Source organism: Furipterus horrens, unplaced genomic scaffold, assembly GCF_987537825.1.
Source record: "Furipterus horrens unplaced genomic scaffold, mFurHor1.1.pri manual_scaffold_3, whole genome shotgun sequence".
Taxonomy (NCBI): Eukaryota; Metazoa; Chordata; class Mammalia; order Chiroptera; family Furipteridae; genus Furipterus; species Furipterus horrens.
The window spans coordinates 170453255-170476078 of record NW_028327173.1 but is presented as its reverse complement, the minus strand read 5'-3'; the positions used below and the strand labels follow the sequence as shown (position 1 = coordinate 170476078).

Genomic DNA, 22824 nt, shown 5'->3' with positions numbered 1-22824 from the left:
CCAGTAAGCAAATGAGTGATGTAAACATGATGCTGGGACAGAAAGGCAGCCGTGTGTCATGCTTGGAGGTCTCTTACCTGCCCGGGTGAGCATGCACAGGCTTTGCATGCAGTAAGCGCATGCAGGTGGAGGGAGAGAGGACAACTGCCTGCTCCTTGCCACCATGTCCCAGTGAACCATCATGACTTTGGGTGAAGCTGGGGATTCAGAACAGGATCTGATACATTTCCTGAAATGGCTAGAAGAGAAAAGTTCAGAAAAAAATTACCCCAGAAAGCCCAATAAAATGTAGCACTCGCGTTAAGATAGGAGGGCTTGTGTCACTTAGTGCTTGTCTGTCAGGCCCTTTCTGCTGACAGATGAGACAACTGGGGTGTGGAGCACGCGACGCTAGAGCACCAAGATGATGAGGGTGCCCAGGGACTTGAGGAGAGCAGAGTGGCTCTGCTGGCCAAAGTCCTGGGGTGCCCATTGTGTGGCCAGCCCACGGCCCTGTGCCATCCCCAGCCGAGGGTACACAGGACCTCTGGCTCTGTCCACACACACACCTGCCAGGGCCTTTGCTCCCTCTGAGGCTCCCTGTCACATTCCCACTGACTTGATTCCCCCCACTTCTCAAGGTGGGATGAAGGCCCAAGAAGGACAGTGTGATATCCCATCTTGGGCCTCTGTGGGTAGATTAAGTCCCTGGTATATAAATAGCAACTTTTGTTAACTTATTAACTCATTCGTTCATCCATCCACTCATCAGTCCATCCTCCAACCAATCATCCATCTCTCCATTTATCTCTCTATCCATCCATTTATTCATTCTTTCATCCATGCATCTATCTGTATATGTATCCACCCCTCATCCTTTCATCTAACCATCCATCCTTCCATCCATCCCTTCCTACATCCATTCATCCTAAATTCATCCATTATCCATCCATCCACCCAGCCATCATCTTTTTATCCACCCATTCACCCATCATCCATCCATCAAGCCATCCATCATCATACGTCGTCCATCATCCACTCGTCCATCCATCCGTCTATCCATTTATCAACCATCATCCACCCTCCCACTCTTTATTCTCCCCTTACTTCCAAAAATAATTTATAGCAGTTTCAACAAAGAACACCAATAAAATCAAACCTTTAAAATCTGAGTAAAAATAGAAAGCTAATTAAATAAAGAGATTGGAAGTGGAATAATTACTCCTCCAAACCCAAGGCAACTACAGCACAAAATTTAGTCCTGGGTTTCCCAGCAGCAGGAGAAAACTTGGGACATGGAGCTGGGCTTTCATTTTTAATGACAGTGACTCTGAGAGGAGCTCATCCCTCAGTGTGTTTTCATCCCCTAGTAAGAGCCGTGGGCATGTTGTCAGGACCAAGTCCTGGAAGTTTGCCCAGTAAGGACCTTCAGGTGACCCGTTCAGACAGAGAGTCCATTCCCATGGATGAAAAGGCTTTCCCAGCTCCTGTGTGGTAGGTGGGTGGGCAGGTAGGGTGAGGAAGAGAAACAACCCTGGATAGTGGAATGGAGAATGAGACCCTTTCAAATAGAAAAAAGGAGCACTAAAATTCATTTTTCCCCATTCCACCTGAAACCAAGGGAACTGGCAGCAAGAGAGTTCAGGTAAACTCAGAGAAGAACCTCTGAAGCTGGGGGATAACCACACTCAGGTAGGGGATACCTGTCTTGGGTCATGAAGGCTGAACGCTGCCGGGCCTGCGCCTGCCCTGAGGCCCCACTGACTGGGGGTTCTGTGCTCTGATCCCCAGGCCTGTAGCCCCCTCTGGTCTCACGAGTGTGGGAGCTCCTACTACACCACAGGGATGTGTTCGCGAGTCAGCTCCAACTTCAGATTCTCCAAGACTGTGGCGCCAGCTCTCCAAAGTAAGTGGCTTCAAGCCTGCAGGCCAGGCTGAGCAGCCGACAGCCTGTGGGAGGCTTGGGGCTCTGACCCCTACTATCCTGCTCCTACAGAGCAGCGCTTGGATTCGCACTCCACCTTGCTCCGGCTCTGCGGGTAACTCACTTGGCCTCTCTGGGCCTCTGTGGGGTCATAATCTTGGCCCACTCTCCCCCACAGAGGGATGGTGGAGGGAAAATGAGCCAAGGGTATGAAGGCCATCCTGGTAGCCAGGGAGGCTCACTGCAAACCCAGCCTGAGAGAGAAAGAAGTAGCTGGGCCACCATGTACAGCAGGGAAGCTGCAACTGCATGATTCTGGGACATCGCTCACTCAGACTACAATGTGAATGGTGCCCCTTGATGTTACACAGTTCAGTCGCCCTGTAGGTGGAAGACCAAGGACCACAGAAAGATTCCCGGTAATAGCCCCAGTGAACCAGTGTCCCTGGACCTCAGGAAATTCCACCCAGTTTTCCCAGAGCCTCATGGAGCACTGAACCTCTCACTCACTCCCCCACTCACCAGGAAAATCTGGGAAACGATGCTCAGACTTGGCCTCCCGCAAGCCCAGACTGCTTGGCTCTGAGCCTCACTATTTCCGCTGAGCTGAATACCATCACCCAAGCAGCCGCTGCCCATTTTACTGAGGGCGAGGGGATTAGCACCTCCGGCTGGCTGCAGCCTCCCCCTCAACTACAGGGCCCAGTCAGGGACGGAAAGATGGTGTTGCGGGAGGGGGCTGGAAAGGGGTCATTTTAGGATGATGAGAAGGCATTGATTCTAGTCTCACAAAATGGCAGAGGGAAAGGCAGTGCTGAGACTCAGGAGGGGGCCCGAGGTCAAGAGGTGTGCACAAGGGAACATCACCGTCCCCTCCAGGACTGCAATTTCCTCTGGCCAAGGGGTGACAATCTCAGCCTCCAGAACCTCCTGTGGTGAGGCTCCCACCACCTGATCAGCACTCACCCAACCCCAGGGAGTTTCAAGCACAGCAGGTCTGAGATTGGCCCCAGAGTGTGTGTGTGTGTGTGTGTGTGTGTCAGTGGGGTGTTCATCCATATTTAGGAACCACAGACCTAAAGCAAGATTTTTCCTAAGATATCTAATTTTGTTTTTAATTTTTAAAATTTTTTCATTTACAATTGATATTCAATATTATATTGGTTTCAGATGCACAGCATAGTTGTTGGACTTTTATGTAACTTATGAAGTGATCCTCCAGAGAAGCCTAGTAACCTTCTGATACCATACAGTTATTATAATATTATTGACTATTCCCTGTGCCGTACTTTATATCCCCATGACTATGTTGTAAGTGCCAATTTATGCTTCTTAATCCCTTCACCTTTTTTACCTATTCCTCCAACCCCAATTTATTTGTCTCTGTATCTATGAGTTTGTTTCTGTTTTGCTGGTTCATTCGTTTTGTTTTTCAGATTCCACACATAAGTGAAATCATACGGTATTTGTCTTTCTCTGTCTGACTTATTTCACTTAGCATAATTCCCAAGGTATCTTAAAAAGAAAAATCTGAAACTGTAAAGGAAAATCAGCAATAATAAGGGCATTTAATAATTTTAAAGACTTGCTTAAAAATCAAAGAAACCTGGTCCCTGCCACTAGATTAGAAACCCCTTCTAATGAAGGAGTTTCTGTTCCGGTCACCTCTGTGGCCGCCCGTCACATGGAGCTCCAGCACACGGCGGGTGCTTAGTCCACATGTGCTGAGCTGAACCAAACTGGGAAAGAACAAAGCTCTCAGGTGCTGTAGGCTGGAAGTGTCAGGCCATCACGTGCTGTGCACAGCATGCAGATGAGTCAAGAATGTCTCACAACTTCTCCTAAAACAGAGGTGACTCTGAGCATTTCAACCATCCAAATGCTTCTAAAATGCCCCCAAACACAAAACAATGGGCACCTAGGCTCAAAGCCACCAACTTCCTCTCTCTGGGAAGTGCTGACTTCCACACACTGTACCTTCGTGATGCAAGTGTTGCTGAAATGTTCACACATAAAAGCTTCCTGCCGTATGTATTGCTGCAAAGTAGATTTTAAAACAGTGTGAAAATTCTCCAATAAAAATATGCAGATGCCCAATATTTTAATATAATGTAATATAGTATAATACATATTACATCATACTGTATCATACCATGACTTATTTCAAAGTAACCCCAACCATTCACAAACAGAAATAAATTACTTAGATTTAAAAGAAGTTTTTTACATTTACTTAACATAACCAATGTTCCATTAGATTTTTTTGTTGGTTTTTATTATTCATTTTAGTTTGGTATTAATATTACAAAAATATAGAGAAACCTGTATGCTCAGAGCAGAGACACAGGCATGAGAGCTTGACCCATGATGTCATTGCCACATTAGCAAAGTGGTTTGCTTTTAAAGAGAAATAAAATCAGCTAAGGTTGCTTGAGCACTTACTTGGTGCTCAACCCTTTAGAAGCATCGTCTTGCTAATTCCTCATGGCAATACTCTACTATCATTATGCCTATTTTTCAGAAGGGAAAACTGGTGCCAAGGTGTTAAGTGACTTGCCCAAATTCAAAGCCAGGAGTCAAACAGATTCCACATTTCTAAACATTACACCATACCACCCTCCTAAAAAGTGAAACCCATTCATTCGGGCTAAAAGTAGTAAATGCCAGCCTGCACGTTGCAGCAAAACAAATGATAACCAGGTGCTGCTATGGGCAGTGTTGGCTGCTTCAGAAACATTGGCCCCACTGATGGTGGTCAGTTCCTGGTGAGCAGAGTCCCTGGGGAGCAGAGGCAGTCAGGCGTAATTAAGCTTTGTTCCAACAGCCAGCACTGAGTGGTGGAGCAGAGCCAGGAATTCCTGGGCTTGTCATTCACATTGCCCAAATAAATGTCCTGCCCACAGATGGCCCACATCCCAGCCCAGGGAATTATACACGTGTAGTTACACACGTGTAACAGGGTCCTTCTTCTTCTGTCCATTGGACAGTCATCTGAAGAATCAGAAACTTGCAGATACTTGCTCCTTGGGTAGTTGTGACCATGTCCGTAACTTCCCAGGGTGCCAGACCTACATGGACATCATCATTGTCCTGGATGGCTCCAACAGCATCTACCCCTGGGTGGAGGTTCAGCACTTCCTCATCAACATCCTGAAGAAGTTTTACATCGGCCCTGGGCAGATCCAGGTGAGCGTCTCTGGGACTCTCCTTCTCCAAACAGGGCCACCCAAACCAATGGCAGATGCTGTTGCCCTGGGGCATGAGGGGAGCATCTTTGCGTGAGCTGAGAAGCGGTAGGTGGAAGCACCAGCACCAAGGCCCTGCAGCCCAGAACACCCATCTCTGCTGGGTTCATCAAGGGATAGTCTGAGGGAGACCTCACTTCCAAGGTCAAATGCTGGGATTTTCACCACCTATTAGGAAAGTTTGACCAGCTACAGAGTGAGAAGGAAGGCGGGAGATGTTGAGTAGAACTAAAACCCTGCTGAGTGAGGCACAGAGGAGAATTAGACACCCTGACCTTGGAGAAAAGACTAGAAAGGAGGTCATAGCTTCCAGCACATATTGAAACACTGCCTGGCTAAAGGGAGTAGATTTATTCCATATTATTTTGGCAGGCCAAACAAAGATTGATGGATAGAAGTTCCAAGGTGGCAGATTTCAAATCAATCTAAGAAATCATTTTGTAATGATTAGCGCTGTTAAAAAGAGAGTGGGCTTTCTTGTGAACTAATGAGCTCCCCAGCACTGAAAGATGATCTTTTAGGGTATCATGAGTGAAAGTTCAGCATTAGTAATGCATTTGTACCAGACAAACCCTGGGCCCACCCAATAGTAATGCGTTATCATTCTAACCCTACTGTATTTTAATGTTATTAATACTGTCAGTATTTTATCAATCTTGGAGATAAAAGAATATTTCCTCTTCCAAGTTTAAAGGAACCTCAGTTCCAGAGTTTGCTGAGGAATGCCATGGCCTCCATCCATGACATTCCTAATGTTTCAAACTTCAATTCTATTCTCCACTTGTATCTTTTTAAGCAAGCTTAATTTGTTGGGCTTTTTCCTTTTTTTTAACCACAATCTCCTCTTGCGATATGCACTCGCCATGTGTCTCACCAAGCCACCTGTTTATCCCCAGAATTTTGCAGAACCTGCTTCCCCTAGGCTTGGAGAAATCCCCAGCCCTCCTCACTCCCGAACAGGCGCAGACATCAATGACTCCAGGGAGCCTCATCACCAAAGGTCTAAGTTTCAGAGGTCAAGAGTCCCAATGCCCTCTCCTCTAACTTGCAGGTTGGAGTTGTTCAGTACGGAGAAGACGCGGTACATGAATTTCACCTCAATGACTACAGGTCTGTAAAAGATGTGGTGGAGGCTGCCAGCCACATTGAGCAGAGAGGAGGAACAGAGACCCGGACGGCATTTGGCATTGAATTTGCTCGGTAAAAAACAGAAAAAAAATTTTAATTGTTTTAAATTTCATATATCATTCTGGTTATATATTACTGTGTAACAGACCCCTACAGAACTTAATACCTTTTGACAATAATTTATTAATCCATCAAATTTCTGAGGATTGGCTGAGCTCAGCCTGTTCTCTCTTGGATTTTCCTCATGTAGTTGAAGTCCAGTGTCAGCTGGGGCTATTGTCATCTGAAGGTTCAACTAGACTGGACACCCTAAATGGTACACCAATGTGACCAGCAGTTGCTGCTGGCTGTTGGCTGGGAAGGCAGCTGGGGCTGGCAACCTGAGCACCCACACGTGGCCATATGGTTTGGTTTTCTCATGACATGGCAGCAGGGCTCTGAGAGGGAGCTTCTCAAAAGTGAGCTTTCCAAGAGATGCACACAGGGACTCTGAGACTGCCCATGACCTAGGTGCAGAAGTCCTAGAATATAATTTTGATTGAGCAAGCCATGAAAGCCTGCCCAGATTCAAGGGGAAGAGAGTTTGATTCTGCCTCCTGATGGAGGACTGGCGAGGCCACACTGTAGAGCACTTGAGATGGGAAATATTGTTGCAGCCAACTTTGGACATTACACTCTTGCCACAGTGATACTATTAAAGGTGTGTAGGTCCTATGAAGGCAGAATCATCCTGTGGAGCAGTTGTCATCAGTGGAGTGTGGAGAACACAGTTAAATCAAACATCCGAGACTGTAGAATAATGAGGCTGATTCCTTAAAAATTATATGAGTACTCACCCATAATGACAACGAATGCTCTCTCTGGTCATTGTCCACACAGACGGCTACATCTTTACAGTATCCCCTCACTTATCACGGGTATTACGTCCTAGACCCCCTGCAAAGTAGGAACCTTACATTTATTCTGCACTCTTAAACCTACGTAACTTTAACAACATACGTACACAGTACTGCAAAATCCCGCAATATAGCAAAAAATCCGCGATAATTAAATATAATATTTTTTTAAATCCCGCAATACAGTGAGGTTGCGATACGTGAACCACAATATAGAGAGGGACTACTGTATTCCAGTGATGTTACTATTGCTCAGAACATTGTGCTCACCACCACCACCCCCACTTGAAATCAGTGAGTGATTTTAAAGGTGCATCCCCAAGATCTTTCAAGCTGAGGCCTAAGCTCCTAAGATGAGTGTATCCACAGTATTTAGATTTTAAATTGTAAGTTTCAGACCTATGACTATGTATTCTACTATGTTCATTGAAGCCACAATGAACATAGTTCCTTACAGTCCCACCTCGCATAGGGTTAGTCAATGTGTTTACCAGAATCCTGCAGTGGTAGAGCCATACTGTAGTAACATGACTTCATGTGGTCAAAAGATTTTTTTCCAACCTCACAACCCTTTATGATTAAGTTACTGCTCCACTAACATATTTCTGTTTGTGGCCAAAAGTTGCTGAAGCTTTTTCCCTAAATGAGCACCCCTCTGTCTGAAAATGACTCTTGCTCATTCTCACGAGGAACAAGCCATTTTTCTGTTTGGTCCTCATTGGGGTGAGCCCCTGAGACCCCAGCAGCCAGTTATGAAATGTCTGGCACAACAGAGGAAGGCTGTGCTCCCGAGCTATCCTTTCCTCCCCGTAAGGCTAACTGCCGCTGCTCTCGTCTCATTTTGCAGCCCACAACCCCAGGGCAATTGGAAGTGTGTGACTCACCAGGTAGTTTGAACCATTCGTGACTCATGCTGCGGACCAGACGGCTGCAGTGTGCTATCCACACTTCAAGTGACATTTGAAATCTGATCTTCCCAGCCTGCCAAGTTTGGGTCCCAGATTATAGCCAGTGCCTCTGAAAGTAAAAGGCTTTCTCTCCTCCCTCATTTATTCATGATGCACTTTTGCTGTGCACCTACTGAAGTACAAAGATCCAAGCCATGGACTTGAGGGGTTACAGAGGCGGTGACCTGCAGCACCAGCCCAGCAGGGAAGCTCTGATAAGTGTCAGCCTAACTCAGTGAGCATGAGAGAGGGAGGGATCCAAGGACAGGGCCGGGGAGGGCTGCCAAGATGGGTAGCATTTGACCCGTCCTAGGAAGACCCCAGGATCTCGGCAGGAGGAGGTGGCGAGAAGACCTGCCATGGAAGATATTCTGCCCTGGTAAGGACAGAGGAGAGGGAGAGTTGAGGGAAAAGGAGCATTTACATTCTGAGTCATGCTGCGAGCACAGGCTGAAGTCATGTTGGGACTGGTGAGCCACACACCTGTGAAGATGGCTTGGAGCCACATGGTGAGGGTGATAATGTTGCAGCTAAAACAAGCATGAATGGCCACTGATGGTTCTTGAGGACAAGGGTGTCATCATGAGATGTGCCCGTGGAAGTCAATCTGGCAGCCACGTGTGACTGGGCTGCAGAGGCACAGGGACAAAATGGTGCAATTCCACCTTAGTTCACTCAATACTTTTTATTTAGCACCTATTAGGTGCCTCACACTGTTCTAGGCACTGGGATAGATCAGTGAGCAAAACAGACAAATGTCCTGCCTTTGGGGACCCAACATCCTAGAGAGTGAGGCAGACAATACGTAAAGAAACAAATAAATGACGATAAAATCTATAGGGGAAAGTCAATCAAGCAAGTTGGAGAGGGCAGGTATTTATTCAATCAGCATTAATAGAGAACTCAGAGAAGGCTTCACTGAGACCTAACATTCGCCTGAAGGAGGTGAGGAAGTTGGCCAAGCCAGTACATTGGGGGAGCATTTCAGGAGAGGGAGCAGCTTGGACAAAGGCACTAAGATGAGAGCATGCCTGGGGGGTCTAGGATCAGCGAAGAGCCCAGTGTGGGGAGCAAGGACCGAGCAGAAGGAAGGGCTCAGAGGGATATGGGCCCAGATCAGAAAGGCTCTGGTGGGCCAGCATCAAGAACTGGGAGAAATGGCAGCCATTGCAGGTTTTGAGCAGGAAGGAGAATAGTGTGACCTACTTTTCCACAGGCTTACCCTGGCTTCCAGGTTCATGGAATCTTGTGAGTATAATGCTCTCCCTGCTCTCCAGGAACTTATAATCTGATTTACAAGGAACAAAGCCAAGTCTTTTGCACAATACAAAAATCACAATCTTAAATCTGATGATTCATGCCAGTATTTACCCTAGTACAGATTCACACAGATATTCACACAATCCCAGTACAGTATATGGAAATATGATCCTGAAATTATTTTTGAATCTATGTATAATAAAACCTGTTTTTCTCCCACTGTATATTTTTGCATGGAGTTTCATTCCTGAGACTGGCCCTCTAATGATGTCATGGAAGCATCTAGAATCTCCCTTGAGGAACTAGCAGAGTTGTTCCTACACTGGGTTGGACTTAAGCCCAAAATCTACCCTAGTCATGTTGACTGTGCCTCTGCACCACCCCCCTTTAGTCCACAGCTCATACTAAAATTAGAGGGGGTTTTTAAGTCGGAATATCCAGAATATCATAAAGCTGCTAAGAGAATGGCAGATGGTCTGTTAACTGGTAGCTTGAAGATGCTCTGAACTAATTTATTCCAAGTTTTGTGAATTTCTCAACATTAAATCACACACGTCATCACATCAGCTTGCTATGTAACAAGAGATACCTCTGGTAACCAAAGCCTTGGGGCCAGGAGACCGGCTTTCACCTAGTGTTGTGAGCTTAAACCTGTGGGTCAAACCCATGAGGAATTGCTGCAGAGTCTAAGGGTAACATTTATTTTTAGATCGTTATTGGCAAATTCTACCTGCTGGGCCAGACTCTTGGGCCAGACCATGTCTGCCCTTCTCTGAACCTCACAGTCTAAAGGAGGGTGGGCCACAGAGGCACCAGGAGCCAGTGATGGTTGAGGAGCCAGTTTTCCATGCTTCATAGACAGGTTTCCAGCTGCAAGAGTCTTTCAGCAGCATCAGGGTCAGTGTGCCAGCCCCACCCCCACCTGGCCTCTGGCTGCATTGCCTACCCCGGGGGGGCCAAGTGCCTGCTCCCAGCACTGAAAACAAAATAAAACAAGACGAAGAGGAATATTTGTCATAGGTTTTGATATTTAATAGTTCCCAAAATAGAATCAAAGTTGTCCTCACGAGAGAAATCAGAGCTTGGTCAGGCTTCATTACCCAGGTTTTATGGATCAGTGTTGTTTGGGTGTTAAGTTACCCTAACACAGCACCTCCAGTACGCAGGGAAGCCGTTGTCAATGCTGGTATTCATCAGAGCTTTTGGAAGAGACTGATGCCTGGGACCCACCCAGAGATTCTGATTGCAGGAGTCTGGGTAGGACTTAGGCATCACTAGTATGTTTGTTTTGTTTTGTTTTTAATTCCCCAGGTGATTCTAACATGCAGCTGGGTTCTTAAACCACTAACTTATGGCCTCAAAGGGTCTCCATCTGACTCTGAACTCCCCACCCAGGCCCACTCCATTCCCCCCTATTTTCCCAAAACAGCATGGTCAGGATCCTAGAGGGGCTTTTTAAAGACAAGCAGATAGAGATCCACTTGAGTTGTCTGGGCCTCTCAATCCTGCTTCCCCTGTGGTCTGAGGTCCCAAAACATTTTGGGTTGCCGGAGATGGGGAGAGGGGTGGGGGTTGGCCCTGGTTTCTGTGGCTGCCCCTCCAGGGGAACAGCAGGGGCTGCCCATCCCCATGTCCCTCTTGTGACCCCACTCCCCTGCCCATGCTTGGGTTTCAGGTCGGAAGCTTTCCAGAAGGGTGGAAGGAAAGGGGCCAAGAAGGTGATGATTGTCATCACGGATGGGGAGTCCCACGACAGCCCAGACCTGGAGCAGGTGATCCAGCAAAGTGAGAAGGACAACGTGACCAGATATGCTGTCGCAGTGAGTACTGCCCGCCTGTCCTGCGCCCTTCCTGCCCCCATCCACTGGTTGCCAGCTATCTTATAGAGGCTTTACCATCAAAGCCCTGGGCACCCCCAGGGGGCATTTTCTGGACAGAGAACAAGCCTTCTGGCCCCTCAGATGGGCCTCTCCTGGTTTTATCTTCTAACAAGCAAGTTGAAAATCTTCTTTCTGCGCTACCTAGGCCTCTCCACAATAGTAGTAGAGGTTTTTCCTTCATTTCTAGAGAGGTTCTGAAACCTCAGAAACATAGAAACTCTCCAGCCTCCCAACCCCCTGAGCCCCATCTTAGAACAGGGCCAGCTCAGGCCCCTACTAGACAGTCTGTTTCAAAATGCAAATGGGACTTTGAGGACTACTGGTGGCAATCGAAGCAGTAACTCCAGCCCTCCCTGGGGCCCAAGGTCAGAGGCCGTGGTTGTGCGGGAAGTCTGTGCTATGTCCTGGTTTGTCACCCTGCCCTGTTCCCTGGCAGGTCCTGGGCTACTACAACCGCAGGGGGATCAACCCAGAAGCTTTTCTAAATGAAATCAAATACATCGCCAGTGACCCCGATGACAAGCACTTCTTCAACGTGACCGACGAGGCAGCCCTGAAGGACATTGTCGATGCCCTGGGGGACAGGATCTTCAGCTTGGAAGGTGAGCAATTCATATAGAGAGGGGTCCACATTCCCGGGGTCACATCAGGTAAAGACCTCAGAGTGAAATCCAACCCCGCAGAAGGAAATGGTTTCTCAGGAGCCCTCCCTTCACGATAAATGCCAGCACTTGAGTGTTACTGTGCTGGACAGGAGGCCGTGTGCGCTTTACAGAGAGCCTGGGAGGTGGTTTTGCTGATTGCCTCCTCCTTTTACCATGGAGGAAACTGAAGCTCAAAGGAGCTGGGTGACTTGCCAGCGCACCCACAGCTTGAGAAGGAGCTGGGGTTTGAATGAGAGTTGCCAGATTTAGCAAATAGAAAACACAATATTTGTGGCAGACTTATACTAAAAAAGCTGTGCTGTTGGTCTGAAATGCCGTGATTGAGTGTCCTGTATTTTATCCGGCAACCCTAGTTTGAACCCAGCTGGACTGACTCCAGAGCCTGAAACACTTGATCCCTGCCTCCCACTCCACCAAAGCGCTTTCTGCAGGGTTTCTTCAGATTGCCTCTCTCCCTTCGACTGAAACTCCAGTTTTGACTGGCCGTATATTTGCACCATATATTGCAATAGAGGGCCCTTTCCCTACTGGGCTTTACTGTGTGGGAGGATTGTCACAAGGTGGAAGGCAGCGTCCCAAAGCCTGAGCAGTGTGCAGAGCATCGGAAATGACAAAACACAGTCCTTGTAGACGAGGATAAATAGAAAGTATGGACCTGACTTTTGACACTCACACTAGAACTTAAATATCACAATCAGCGTAGTTCTCCTCAAAAATATCTCCCTGGGTGGCAAGAACACTGGCTCTGATGACAAGTTGAAGGGCTCTCTGTGGGGAGGGGCTTTCAGCACACAGGAGGTTTCTGGTGCAAATCTGTGGTGGTGACAGTCTCCGTCCTGAGGGTCTCTTCAGTGTTTGGGAATCATCCAGAGGCAGCTGGAATCAAGCAGGGAGAATAAGAGGAATGAACATAGTAGCAAATTTCATTTCTTGCCCAAAACTATTTCTTTCTGTGTACTTCTCTTGCTCTTTCTCCAATATTGACCGTCTTATGGTAGATGTGTCCCTGGCTGATTTGGCTCAGTGGATTGAGCGTCGGCCTGTGAGCTAAGTGTCGCTGGTTCGATCTTCCAGTCATGGCACATCAGAGAAGGAAAACTCTGACTCCAAAAAACCTCCGCTGCCTTGTGGCATACCTCTTCAGGGGAAAGGCTAAGGGAGTAAACCCCGACAGAAAATCCGGAGCCGGAGTCCCTAAGGCGGTTTGACGTTGTAGTCAACACCAGCAACTCCTGCGGCGCACCTGAAGCCAAGCTGTATTGACTCCGTCTTTCCCTTGGACCCTTCAGCTGCGAAGAGAGGGGGGGTCTGCTGCATGGGCAACAGCAGACCCTCCATATCACCCTGCCCAGGCTCTGTAGCTTCAGCTTCACTGGAGAGGACACTCCAGCGTCATCGCAAGATGTCGATTCAACACGGGAGGAGACAGATACCGTGTCACTCCCGAGTTGGACTGCACAGCCATTCTCGGCGGTGCAGATAGACTCTTAAGAAGCTACACCATCGTCTCTCGAGATGGACGGCTGCCGACGATGGTAGATGTGCCCTGCGATAGAAGTTATCCCAAGCCCTTTCCAGCAGGGAGTGGGCCACTAATAATAAACCCGCACAACCACCTGGAAGGTGCTCAGTGCCTCTCTCACAGGGCACCTGCCACTCGGGGCAGACAAGGCCAGGCTCAGACGCAGGGCCCCTCTCACCTCCCTGCAGGGGCCCCCTGGGAGGCTGACGCTGTGGATTAGGCTGCCCCTGTGTGTGGCACTAAGCCATCAGTCATGAACTGACCTTTCTGTCCCTCTGTCTCAGGCACTAACAAGAACGAAACCTCCTTCGGGCTGGAGATGTCACAGACGGGCTTCTCCTCACACGTGGTGGAGGTACGGACAGCTCAGGGCCACCCTCCCCGACGCGTGGCATCTCGGTCATCATCCTGCCTTTCCTGGGCTGTCTCTTGCCTCCCTTCTCTTTCTCTTGGAGTCTCTCTGCCTCCCGTTTTCTGTGGCTGGAAGAGGGACACTGAAGTCTTCCACTTACAGTAAGCTGTCTCACCCTCCCTGTGCAGAGTGCTGATGGGGACCTTTCCTTCAGGACCAATGGTCCATTCAGTCCACAGAGCCCTGTGGAAAAACCAGGGCAACATGGCAAAACCAATTGCATGCACACTAATAGTGCCCGCATGGGACCGAGAAGGTCTGTACGTGTAGAGACTCAGCCCTGCGTTGACGTTAGGAGGGTGTCCAGATGTGTCCTATGTGCTCTGGAATTCCCGCACCCCACTTCATGCTCTGAAACAATCCTGCCACATCGGCAGATGGTAATAGTGGTCCCGTTTTAGGGGGTCACATCAGCAAATCTTCCCAGAGTCTCCTCCATGCGGGGTCCTGTGCTGTATCCCACAAGATGCAGAGGCGAGAGCCCTGCCCTGAGGAGCTTGTCAGCATGAGGGGAGGCGAGAGCATCCCTCCAACAGGTCAGGTGGCATGTCACGTGCTAGTCAGGACGAGCCCCATCTCCTAACTCTGAGGTCAGGGCTGATTAGAAACTTGAGCAAGGAAATCCAATTTAATTAAAGCCAACAAGCATTTGCCGAATGCAATTAGATACCAAAAGGAACCAGAATTTCCTGTTGCCACCAGGGGTTGGCCAAGTTACAAACAATCTATAGCAGCTGTCCTGAGCTTTGCAAGTAGAATAAAAGAAGCTATAAATTTCTCCTAGGTAAAAATGGACAACTTCAGGAGGCCCCCATCCATGGAGCTCACTAGGGGAACCACATGTACACATCTAATGCTAATCGGGACAGTGTGCAATTGGGGTCTTATAGAAGGAAAGGCCCAAGCAGGGGGTCGGGGGTCATGTGAGGGAAGGATCTGGGGAGGGGCTGGCACTTGGGCAGGCCCCTGAGGACAAGATTTCTGCAGCCATGTGTGGCCATGAGCAGAATAGAGGAAGTTTGTGTGCAAAACACTGGGGGAGATCTGAGCACACACTGGGGACCAGCCCTGATGTTAGGGGCAGTGAGAGAGAGCTAATGTCCCTTGTCTCCTTTGTTCATTCCACATTCATTTTGAGCATCTCACTATGTGTCAGGCTCTGTACCAGGAACTAGGGACATATAAATAGACTAAGATTAAGGTAACAATTGGGACAACTGTAATAGAATAAATGAGAATTTTTTAAAAGATTAAGATAACATTTCAGCTGGCAGCAGCTCGAACTCTAATTGGGGAGATAGATTCTTAAATAATAAGTACAGTCTCCTGCTTCTCACATGTGATTTGTGTACACCTGGAAATCAGGGAGCCTGAAGAGAAGGGAAATTAAGATAAAATTCAGGTGTTTGGGGACGCTTGAGCTGAGCCCTGATATGGCCCTTGCAGCTCAGTGTGTGGAGCAAAGTGAATCCTTAAGGACCTACGGACTCCCCAGCTGCAGGGGAGGCCAGGAGCTCAGAGCCCCAGCTTATTATTTAGGTCAAGGCCATGCATGGCCCTGTGCAGCTTCTTTATTTATTTATTTTTTAATATTTTATTGATAATGTTGTTACAGTAGTTTTGATTTTTTTCCCCCTTTGCTCGCCTCTGCCCAGTACCCCCATTCCCTCCAGTAATCCCACCCCCCCTTAGGTCATGTCCATGGTCGTGCATATAAATTCTTCAGCTTCACCCTTTCCTATATTATTCTTAACATCCCCCTGTCTATTTTGTATTTACCAATTATGTTTCTTAACCCCTGCACCATTTCCTCATTTCTCCCCCTTCCCCCTCCCAGCTGATAACCCTCTGAATGACTCCCATACCTATGATTCTGTTTCTATTCTGGTTTGCTTAGTTGGATTTAGTTTTTATTTTTTAGATTCAGTTGTTGATAGTTGTGAGTTTGTTGTCATTTTAATGTTCATAATTTTGATCTTCTTTTTCTTAAGTAAGTCCCTTCGACATTTCATATAATAATAGCTTGGTGATGATAAGCTCCTTTAGCTTTACCTTGTCTGAGAAGCATTTTATCTGCCGTTCCATTTTAAATGATAGCTTTGCTGGATAGAGTAGTCTTGGTTGTAGGTCCTTGCTTTTCATCACATTGAATACTTCTTGCCAGTCCCTTCTTAGCTGCAAAGTTTCTTTTGAGAAACCAGCTGATAGTCTTACAGGCACCCCTTCGTAGTTAACTCTCTGCTTTTCTCCTGCTACTTCCAAGATTCTCTCTTTATCTTTAACCTTTGGCATTTTAATTATGATGTGTCTTGGTGTGGTCCTCTTTGGGTCTAACTTTCTTGAGACTCTCTGCTTCCTGGACTTGTATGTCTATTCCCTTCACCAAATATGGGGAGTTATCCTTCATTATTTTCTCGCATAAGTTTTCAATTTCTTGCTCTTCCTCTTCTCCTTCTGGCACCCCTTTGGTTCAGATGTTGGCATGTTTAAAGTTGTCCCAGAGGTTCCTAAGCCTCTCCTCATTTTTTTCAATTCTTGTTTCCTCATTCTGTACTGGTTGACTGCTGTTTTCCTCCTTATGTTCCAAATTATTGATTTGAACACCAGTTTTCTTTTCTTCACCATTGGTTTTGTGTGGATTTTCCTTTGTTTCATTTAGCATAGCCTTCACTTTCTTCCTTATGCATTTGCCATACTTAAGCATATCTGTTAAGCCTGTGAGCATCTTTATCACCAGTGTTTTGAACTCTACATCTGTTAGGTTAGCTATCTACTTGTCACTTAGTTCTCACACTGGAACCTTGATTCATTTCCCCTTTTGGGCCATACTTCTCTACTTTCTCATCTTGAGAGACTCCTGTGTTTGTTTGCCTCTGTGTTTTGGGTAAAGCTGTCACACCTGTTATGTTGTAAGGGGCAGAGCCTTAGGGATTCGTCAGTACAGGGCGACCTGTTTCACCATGTTGTGGTGCTGTATGTGGGGAATGGGTCTGAGAGGGAACAATGTTGCTTGCTCAGCACTCGCCCCTTTTCCAGGCACTTCTCCCACTTCTGCACCAGACTTGTGCCCCTCTAGCTGCTGCCCTGGCCGTCGTTCCCAGAGTAGTTGGGTTTGCAAGCATTCTAGGACTGTGGTGGCCCTTTAAACAAGCAGACTCTTCTGAGAGACTGGCAGTTTCTTCCTCCACCCCAACCCCCACTGGTTTGCACAGTCAGAAGCAATGAGGCTTGATTTTCCCTGGTGCTGGGACCATGAGCTGCAAGGACTGGTCTGGTGCTGGGAGTGCTCCCCAGGTGTCCCTCCTCACTTTTTTAAATGTATGACTGCGCTTTCCACCGGCCTGCCCACTGCTGCCAATGCTGCTGCCACCACACTGCATCCTCTCCTACCTGTCTGGATGAGTATTTCTTCTTTGTATTTTTTTTTGTTGAACCCTCATGCAGCTCGATTTTCTGGAACTTCAGGTTGTCTTTAGTTTTGAGGTAGTTGTATTCCTTCTTAGTTGTGGAGGGAGACGCAGCATGTCTGTCTACGTCTCCATCTTGGCCAGAAGTCAGATTCTGCTTTTTTTCTGTGCAGCTTCTTCTACATGCCCAACTCTTCTTCTATTGCCCAGTTGCAGAGAGCAGGGTGCCTCTCCCCATCCTGTAGATACAAACCCCAGCTCTTCTAGTACCCCATCTTGTTTTCAAGTGGTAGGTGTCTGGAATTTTTTATGTGATAGGATTTTGAAAGAGAAGGGATTACATTTGATTCTGAGAGTCCTCAATGTTAAAAAAAAAAAAATCCAAATCCAAAGAAGTGGTGCAATTTGATGGTGGGCTGTCTAGTACCATGACCAGCCACTGAGTTACTATTTTAGAGCAGAGATTTTTTTAATGCCAGCCAATATGCCATCATAATTGGCCACAGCCAGCCTGTCCCTGTGAGTCCAGCTTCACAGCTCTCAGGGCCAGTCAGATCTCTCTGGGGATCAGGGGCACATGGGTCAAGCCTTTTAGCTTTGGCCCAGAGTGAGTCCTGAGCCCAAGTGAGTCCATCTTCCAGGCAAGCCCCCAAACTTCATCTCCCCTGGAAGTGCTCCACCTTGGCAACCTCATAGCTACTTCTGCAGATGTGCTGAAGGAGACTTCAGCTGCACCGGACCATTTAGTTATGACAGAGGAGAGATCTCTAGTTCTGGGGGAGAGAACCAGGAGAACACTCTCAAATGTGAGGGGAAAGGCCCAGCGGCTCATCGCCCTGTCTGCTGTCATCTGTCTAGCAAGGAAACCAACCTTTGATTTAGGAAGGGTAAAAGCTGCAAAAGGAATGAAGGGCCCAGAGCCCAGAGTGCAAGAGGAGACCCCAATACATCACCTGGCCACCTAAAGAGTTCAAGGCTCCAGACCACAGGAATTGCATCCCACGCTGATGGCTGAAAAGAGAGTGATTGGGGAAACGGAGAGACCTGGAGCCAACCCAGGAAACTCTAGTCTTGACTCACAAAAAGGGGAAAGGGAATATTCTGGAAATTGCCATCGGAAAGACCATATATGGCCCTGGCTGGTGTGGCTCAGTGGATTGAGTGCCAGCCTATGAACCAAAGGGTCTCCAGTTTGATTCCCAGTCAAGGCACATGCCTGCATTGCAGGCTAGGTCCCTAGTTGGGAGTATGCGAGAGGCAACCCCTCGATGTTTCTCTTTCACACCGATGTTTCTCTATCTCTCTTTCTCCCTTCCAGTCTCTCTAAAAATAAATAAAATCTGACAAAAAAATTTCTTAAAAAAGAAAAACCAGCTATGAATCCCTGGTCAAATTCTAGAGTGCATTTTTTAAGCCAATGTCTTCATTAATACTTGGAAAGCTATCAGCGAAGGTTACTGATAACTGAAATAGCATCTATCACTGCTGACTCTCTGCTGAAGGGTGAGCTCCCTGTCAATTCGAGAAATCAAGAAGAAGCTACCAGAAAGCTTGCAGAAGGGATCCATACCTCCCAGGAGGGCATAGACTCTAAGAGTCTATAATCTCCATGGGCCACAAGGGGAAGGTGTGGAGGAAGGAAGAGGACCATGAATAATCGATGCCCATTGGTGACGGATGGACTGCTGCGGAGCTCCTCCTGCACAAGGACTCTGCAGAGGAATTTTACACTAAACATTTTACACTGCAGTCCACAAATCCCCTTAACAACAAAAGTTTACAGAAGGAAACAGTTTTGTTAGAGTGACTCTGTCTACACAAAAACTTGGATGACGTACTCCAAGATTAGAAGAGATCATTTTTTCTGTAACCTGCACATTATAATCTGACACCCTCCTGCCTCTGGACTGTGCCGTTCCACAGGCCCTCCTGGGATTGTGGACTGGGTAGCAAAGATTCTTGGCTGTTAGCTAAGGTTCTTAATTGTCGAAGCCTTAAAGCTGTAATCTTTCCTAAGAGTTTTGCATTTGAATAGTTGTGCGTATCTGATTAAATCCAAAGTGAAAGAAACAAATCTATAATGGTGAAATGACCTAGAAGCTCTGAGCCCCTCTTGAGCCCCCATATGCCTAAATGCCGGGGTAGACTCTTCCACCTGCCAACGAGGGCAGGCAGTCGGGGCAGTCCATCAGGGCTGTCCTTGGGTGCCTCCCGTGAGGCCAGGACGTGGTAGCCAAGACCTGCTCACATGCTTATTCCAGATTGTTTACAAGGTGACTCCGGGTGGCAGGAATCATCTCCAGTTCACTAGGGTCCTCCTAAGCCCAGCTGTATGTCCTCAGGCTGTGCCCTGGTGCCCAGCACCCCACTCCTAGGCCTCATTCAGGGAAACTCTGAGCAGAGGCAACCAACCATCTGATCCTGAAATGCAGTGTGCCCCTTGCCCCCTACAGTCCATCCTCATGGCCCTGGCCACTGGCTTCCAGCAGAACATGCAGAAATATGGGGAACCCATTTCTGGGTCTCTCCTACCTAACCCCATCTCATCATCTTGGTGCTCATCCTTCCTTGGGCTCTACTTTGAGCTTGTTGAAAACAAGTCTAATGCCAGGATCCAAACAACTAGTTAAAGCATAATCCATCCTCTTAATGATATATTTGCCTTAGAAGGAGCTCTTGAGAATGGAGCCCTGCCCTCTCTACAGTCACTCTGATGGTGGACACACAGGCACTAGGGAGCCTGGGGGGGAGACAGCACTCGGTGCCCTCAAGGTGGTCACCCTGCACACCCCGCACAGGACCGCCAGTGACCACCTCCGCCAGCCCTCACAGCCCTGCCTCTCCAATGCCAAGAAGAACTGCTGGCATCCTGTATTCTCATTCCATTATTGCCTGTCTGTGTGGCCTCAGACAGATCGTTTAACTTCTCTGACCCTTAGTCTTTGAAGAGATGTCTGAAAAATATTTGTAGAATTGAATCCTGAGGCTTGGAACTCAAGTGTGCATTTTGAGACTTACATAATAATCAATCCAATAAAATTTTCCTGATATTATCTTCTACCTCCACTATGCACCCACCCCCTTCCTCAGTTTGTCACCCCCTCCTGTGGGCCCCAAAATAGGCTCTCCTTGTCTCCCTCCAAGCACTTCTCTCGAGCTGATGTGAAGACTCATTTGCAGCTCTAATTTGACTGTGAGATCTGATTCTTTGACTCCTGCCTCCTGGAAGTGCTCTATGGATGAATTAATCAATGAGAAGAGCTACTATGTACCAAGTTCTTATTAGCTGCCAAGCATCTGCCAAGAATGCTAATTATTACAACAGAGCAGCTGAGAAAGCTGAGCCTCAGAGAAAGAGAGAAACTCACCCAACGCCCAACGTTACACAGCCAGAAGCTTTGGATGTGGGACTGGAAGTCAGGAATGTCTGTCTTCAGAGCGCATGCTTTAACCACAAGGCCAGGAATTCTCAACCTCAGCCCTACTGATGATCCAGGCTGGGCACTTCTTTGCTGTGGGGCTGTCCTGTGCTCTGTAGGTGTTCAGCACACCCCTGGCCTCTACCCACCAGATGCCACAGCAACCCCAAGGCCTCCCGCAGCTGTGACAATCAAAACTCTTCAGGCATTGCCAAATGTTGCCTGGGGGCCTACACAGCCGCCAGCTGGGAACCACTACCCTAGATTACACTGCTTCCAGGGCTGGGGATGTGGCCCCACCTGGCTGGAAGCATGGAGCTTGGGGAGATATGGTCACAGCCCAGAGAGCATTCAGCTCATCTGTGATGGCAAGGCCGCAGCAGAGATCAGGTCAGAGGATAGGCAAGAGCTGAGCTGGCAGGACCTGACACTGGACACAGTGCTCAGGCGATGATAGGTGCAGGTCATCCTCAGGGAGAGAACAGACTGGGCCTCGGGCCTTCTGAGGGCTGCCACATCTGCACCCTCATTTTTACACAGAACGCCAGGAAAGTCAGCTGGTGCCAGGGGTCCATCTGTGCAAAGCCACCCAGGCACACCCTGTTGATACCTGGTAGGAGCCCAGGGGGCCCCCTAGGAGGGGAGGCCATAAATCAGGGAGTAGGTGCCGGACCTGGAGTGTGAGACCTCCTGTTTGTTTCCCAGCTGAGCCTACAGGCCTGGCTTCCTCTGTCAAGACTTTGGCCACACACTTCGAGTATTTTTCCGAACTCCAAATGTCTGGGCTTCCACAGCTGGGAAAAAATTGTGACATAATGAAGTTGGCTCTGGTGCCTTTGCTTGTGCTCTCAGCCAGCCGTCCCCTCACAGTGCACCTGTCCTCAGGGGGGCTCTCTCAGCCCCCAGCAGACCCCTCCTGGAAAAGGGCCTCCCCCTGCGACCACAAGCCTGCAGCAAGTACCAGGGTGAAATGGCATAAGGTACAAGTCTGTGAGCCACCCCCAGCTGTGCTGGCAGATCCAGAAGCCCCAGTAGAATCCCCAGGCTCCACATGTGCTGAGTCAGCGGAATCCCAGGCACCTGGGCTGAGCCTGCCCTTCTCAGCATATCACAGAAGCTTCTGGTCATCTGCAAAGCCAAAAATTCATCTTCAAAGGTTTCTCCATGAAGCAAAACAGCAGAGTTCAGATGGAAAATTGGAAACAGGATCCAGAGGCTTCTGGGAAGCAAATGGATATTTTCTTTTCTCCTCAACCCACCTCCCTGATCGAAGTCCCAGCTCCGCCTCTGACTTGCTGTGTGACCCTGGGAAAATCCTTTTCCCTCCTGAACCTCGTACGTATGCTCTTTTGTCGAGTACAGATAATGACATCTGTCCTTCTGGCCTCATGCAAATGGGTGACTGGATGAGAACACGTTCCAAAAAGAATGGAGCACACCCAAGTTCGGGAATGTTGGCGGTGACTTTGTGGGCAGAGAGTCCTTGAGTCCCTGGCCCTGATTCTGGCCCCAGCAGATCATCAGATTCTCCCAGGCTGAGGCTCAGAGTGAGAGGAAGAAAGCTAATCTGAAAGCATGGTGTTAAACACAGTCAAGTGCATCATCAGTCTCTCCCCAGACCAGTTTCTTCATAGTCGTGAAAACACTGTCAGAACAGTCAGTTCTAGCTCTGGAATATTGGGATGTTTAACCTTTGATAAGATCAACGTGGCTCTAAAGTGACACCTTGGAAATGAGAAAAGGAAGCTTGGCTTAAGGTATACAGTCTTGCCACCTCCACTGCCACCAATGACACCAGTGCAGGAAGACCCTGCCTGTGTGTTTAGTTGACTCCGATTGCCCCAAGGCCAGAATCACATTTTTCTACTGGCACCATTGCTTTGGGGGTAAAGGGGGATTGAGTGCCTTGGAACCCAAGTAGTGGGAGAACCTCAAATCCAGACAATCAGCCAGGCTTGGGGAGGCTCAGTGGGAGAAAGGTGACTTCAGCTAGTGCTTGAACACCCCAAAGCTGCTTCCCCACCCTTCAGCCCCTAATCACCCACATAACCCAGTACGGCAGCCCCTCCCTCCTCCCACCAACCTTCCTGTCCCTCATGGCCCCTTCTCACTTCTCTTCCTCTTCTAAGTGCTCGCTGTT

General features: G+C 48.2%; 1 protein-coding gene across 1 annotated transcript in view; it reads left to right on the top strand.

Annotated features, from left to right (window-relative positions):
- Positions 1–22824, top strand: part of ITGA11 (integrin subunit alpha 11) — a 64231-nt gene that overhangs the window by 5798 nt on the left and 35609 nt on the right. Inside the window, exons 4-9 of the mRNA XM_090268356.1 lie at positions 1771–1885; positions 4962–5089; positions 6200–6348; positions 11055–11199; positions 11696–11861; positions 13731–13801. Coding sequence (XP_090124482.1) covers positions 1771–1885; positions 4962–5089; positions 6200–6348; positions 11055–11199; positions 11696–11861; positions 13731–13801 — 774 coding nt within the window. The remainder of the gene's footprint in view (positions 1–1770; positions 1886–4961; positions 5090–6199; positions 6349–11054; positions 11200–11695; positions 11862–13730; positions 13802–22824) is intronic.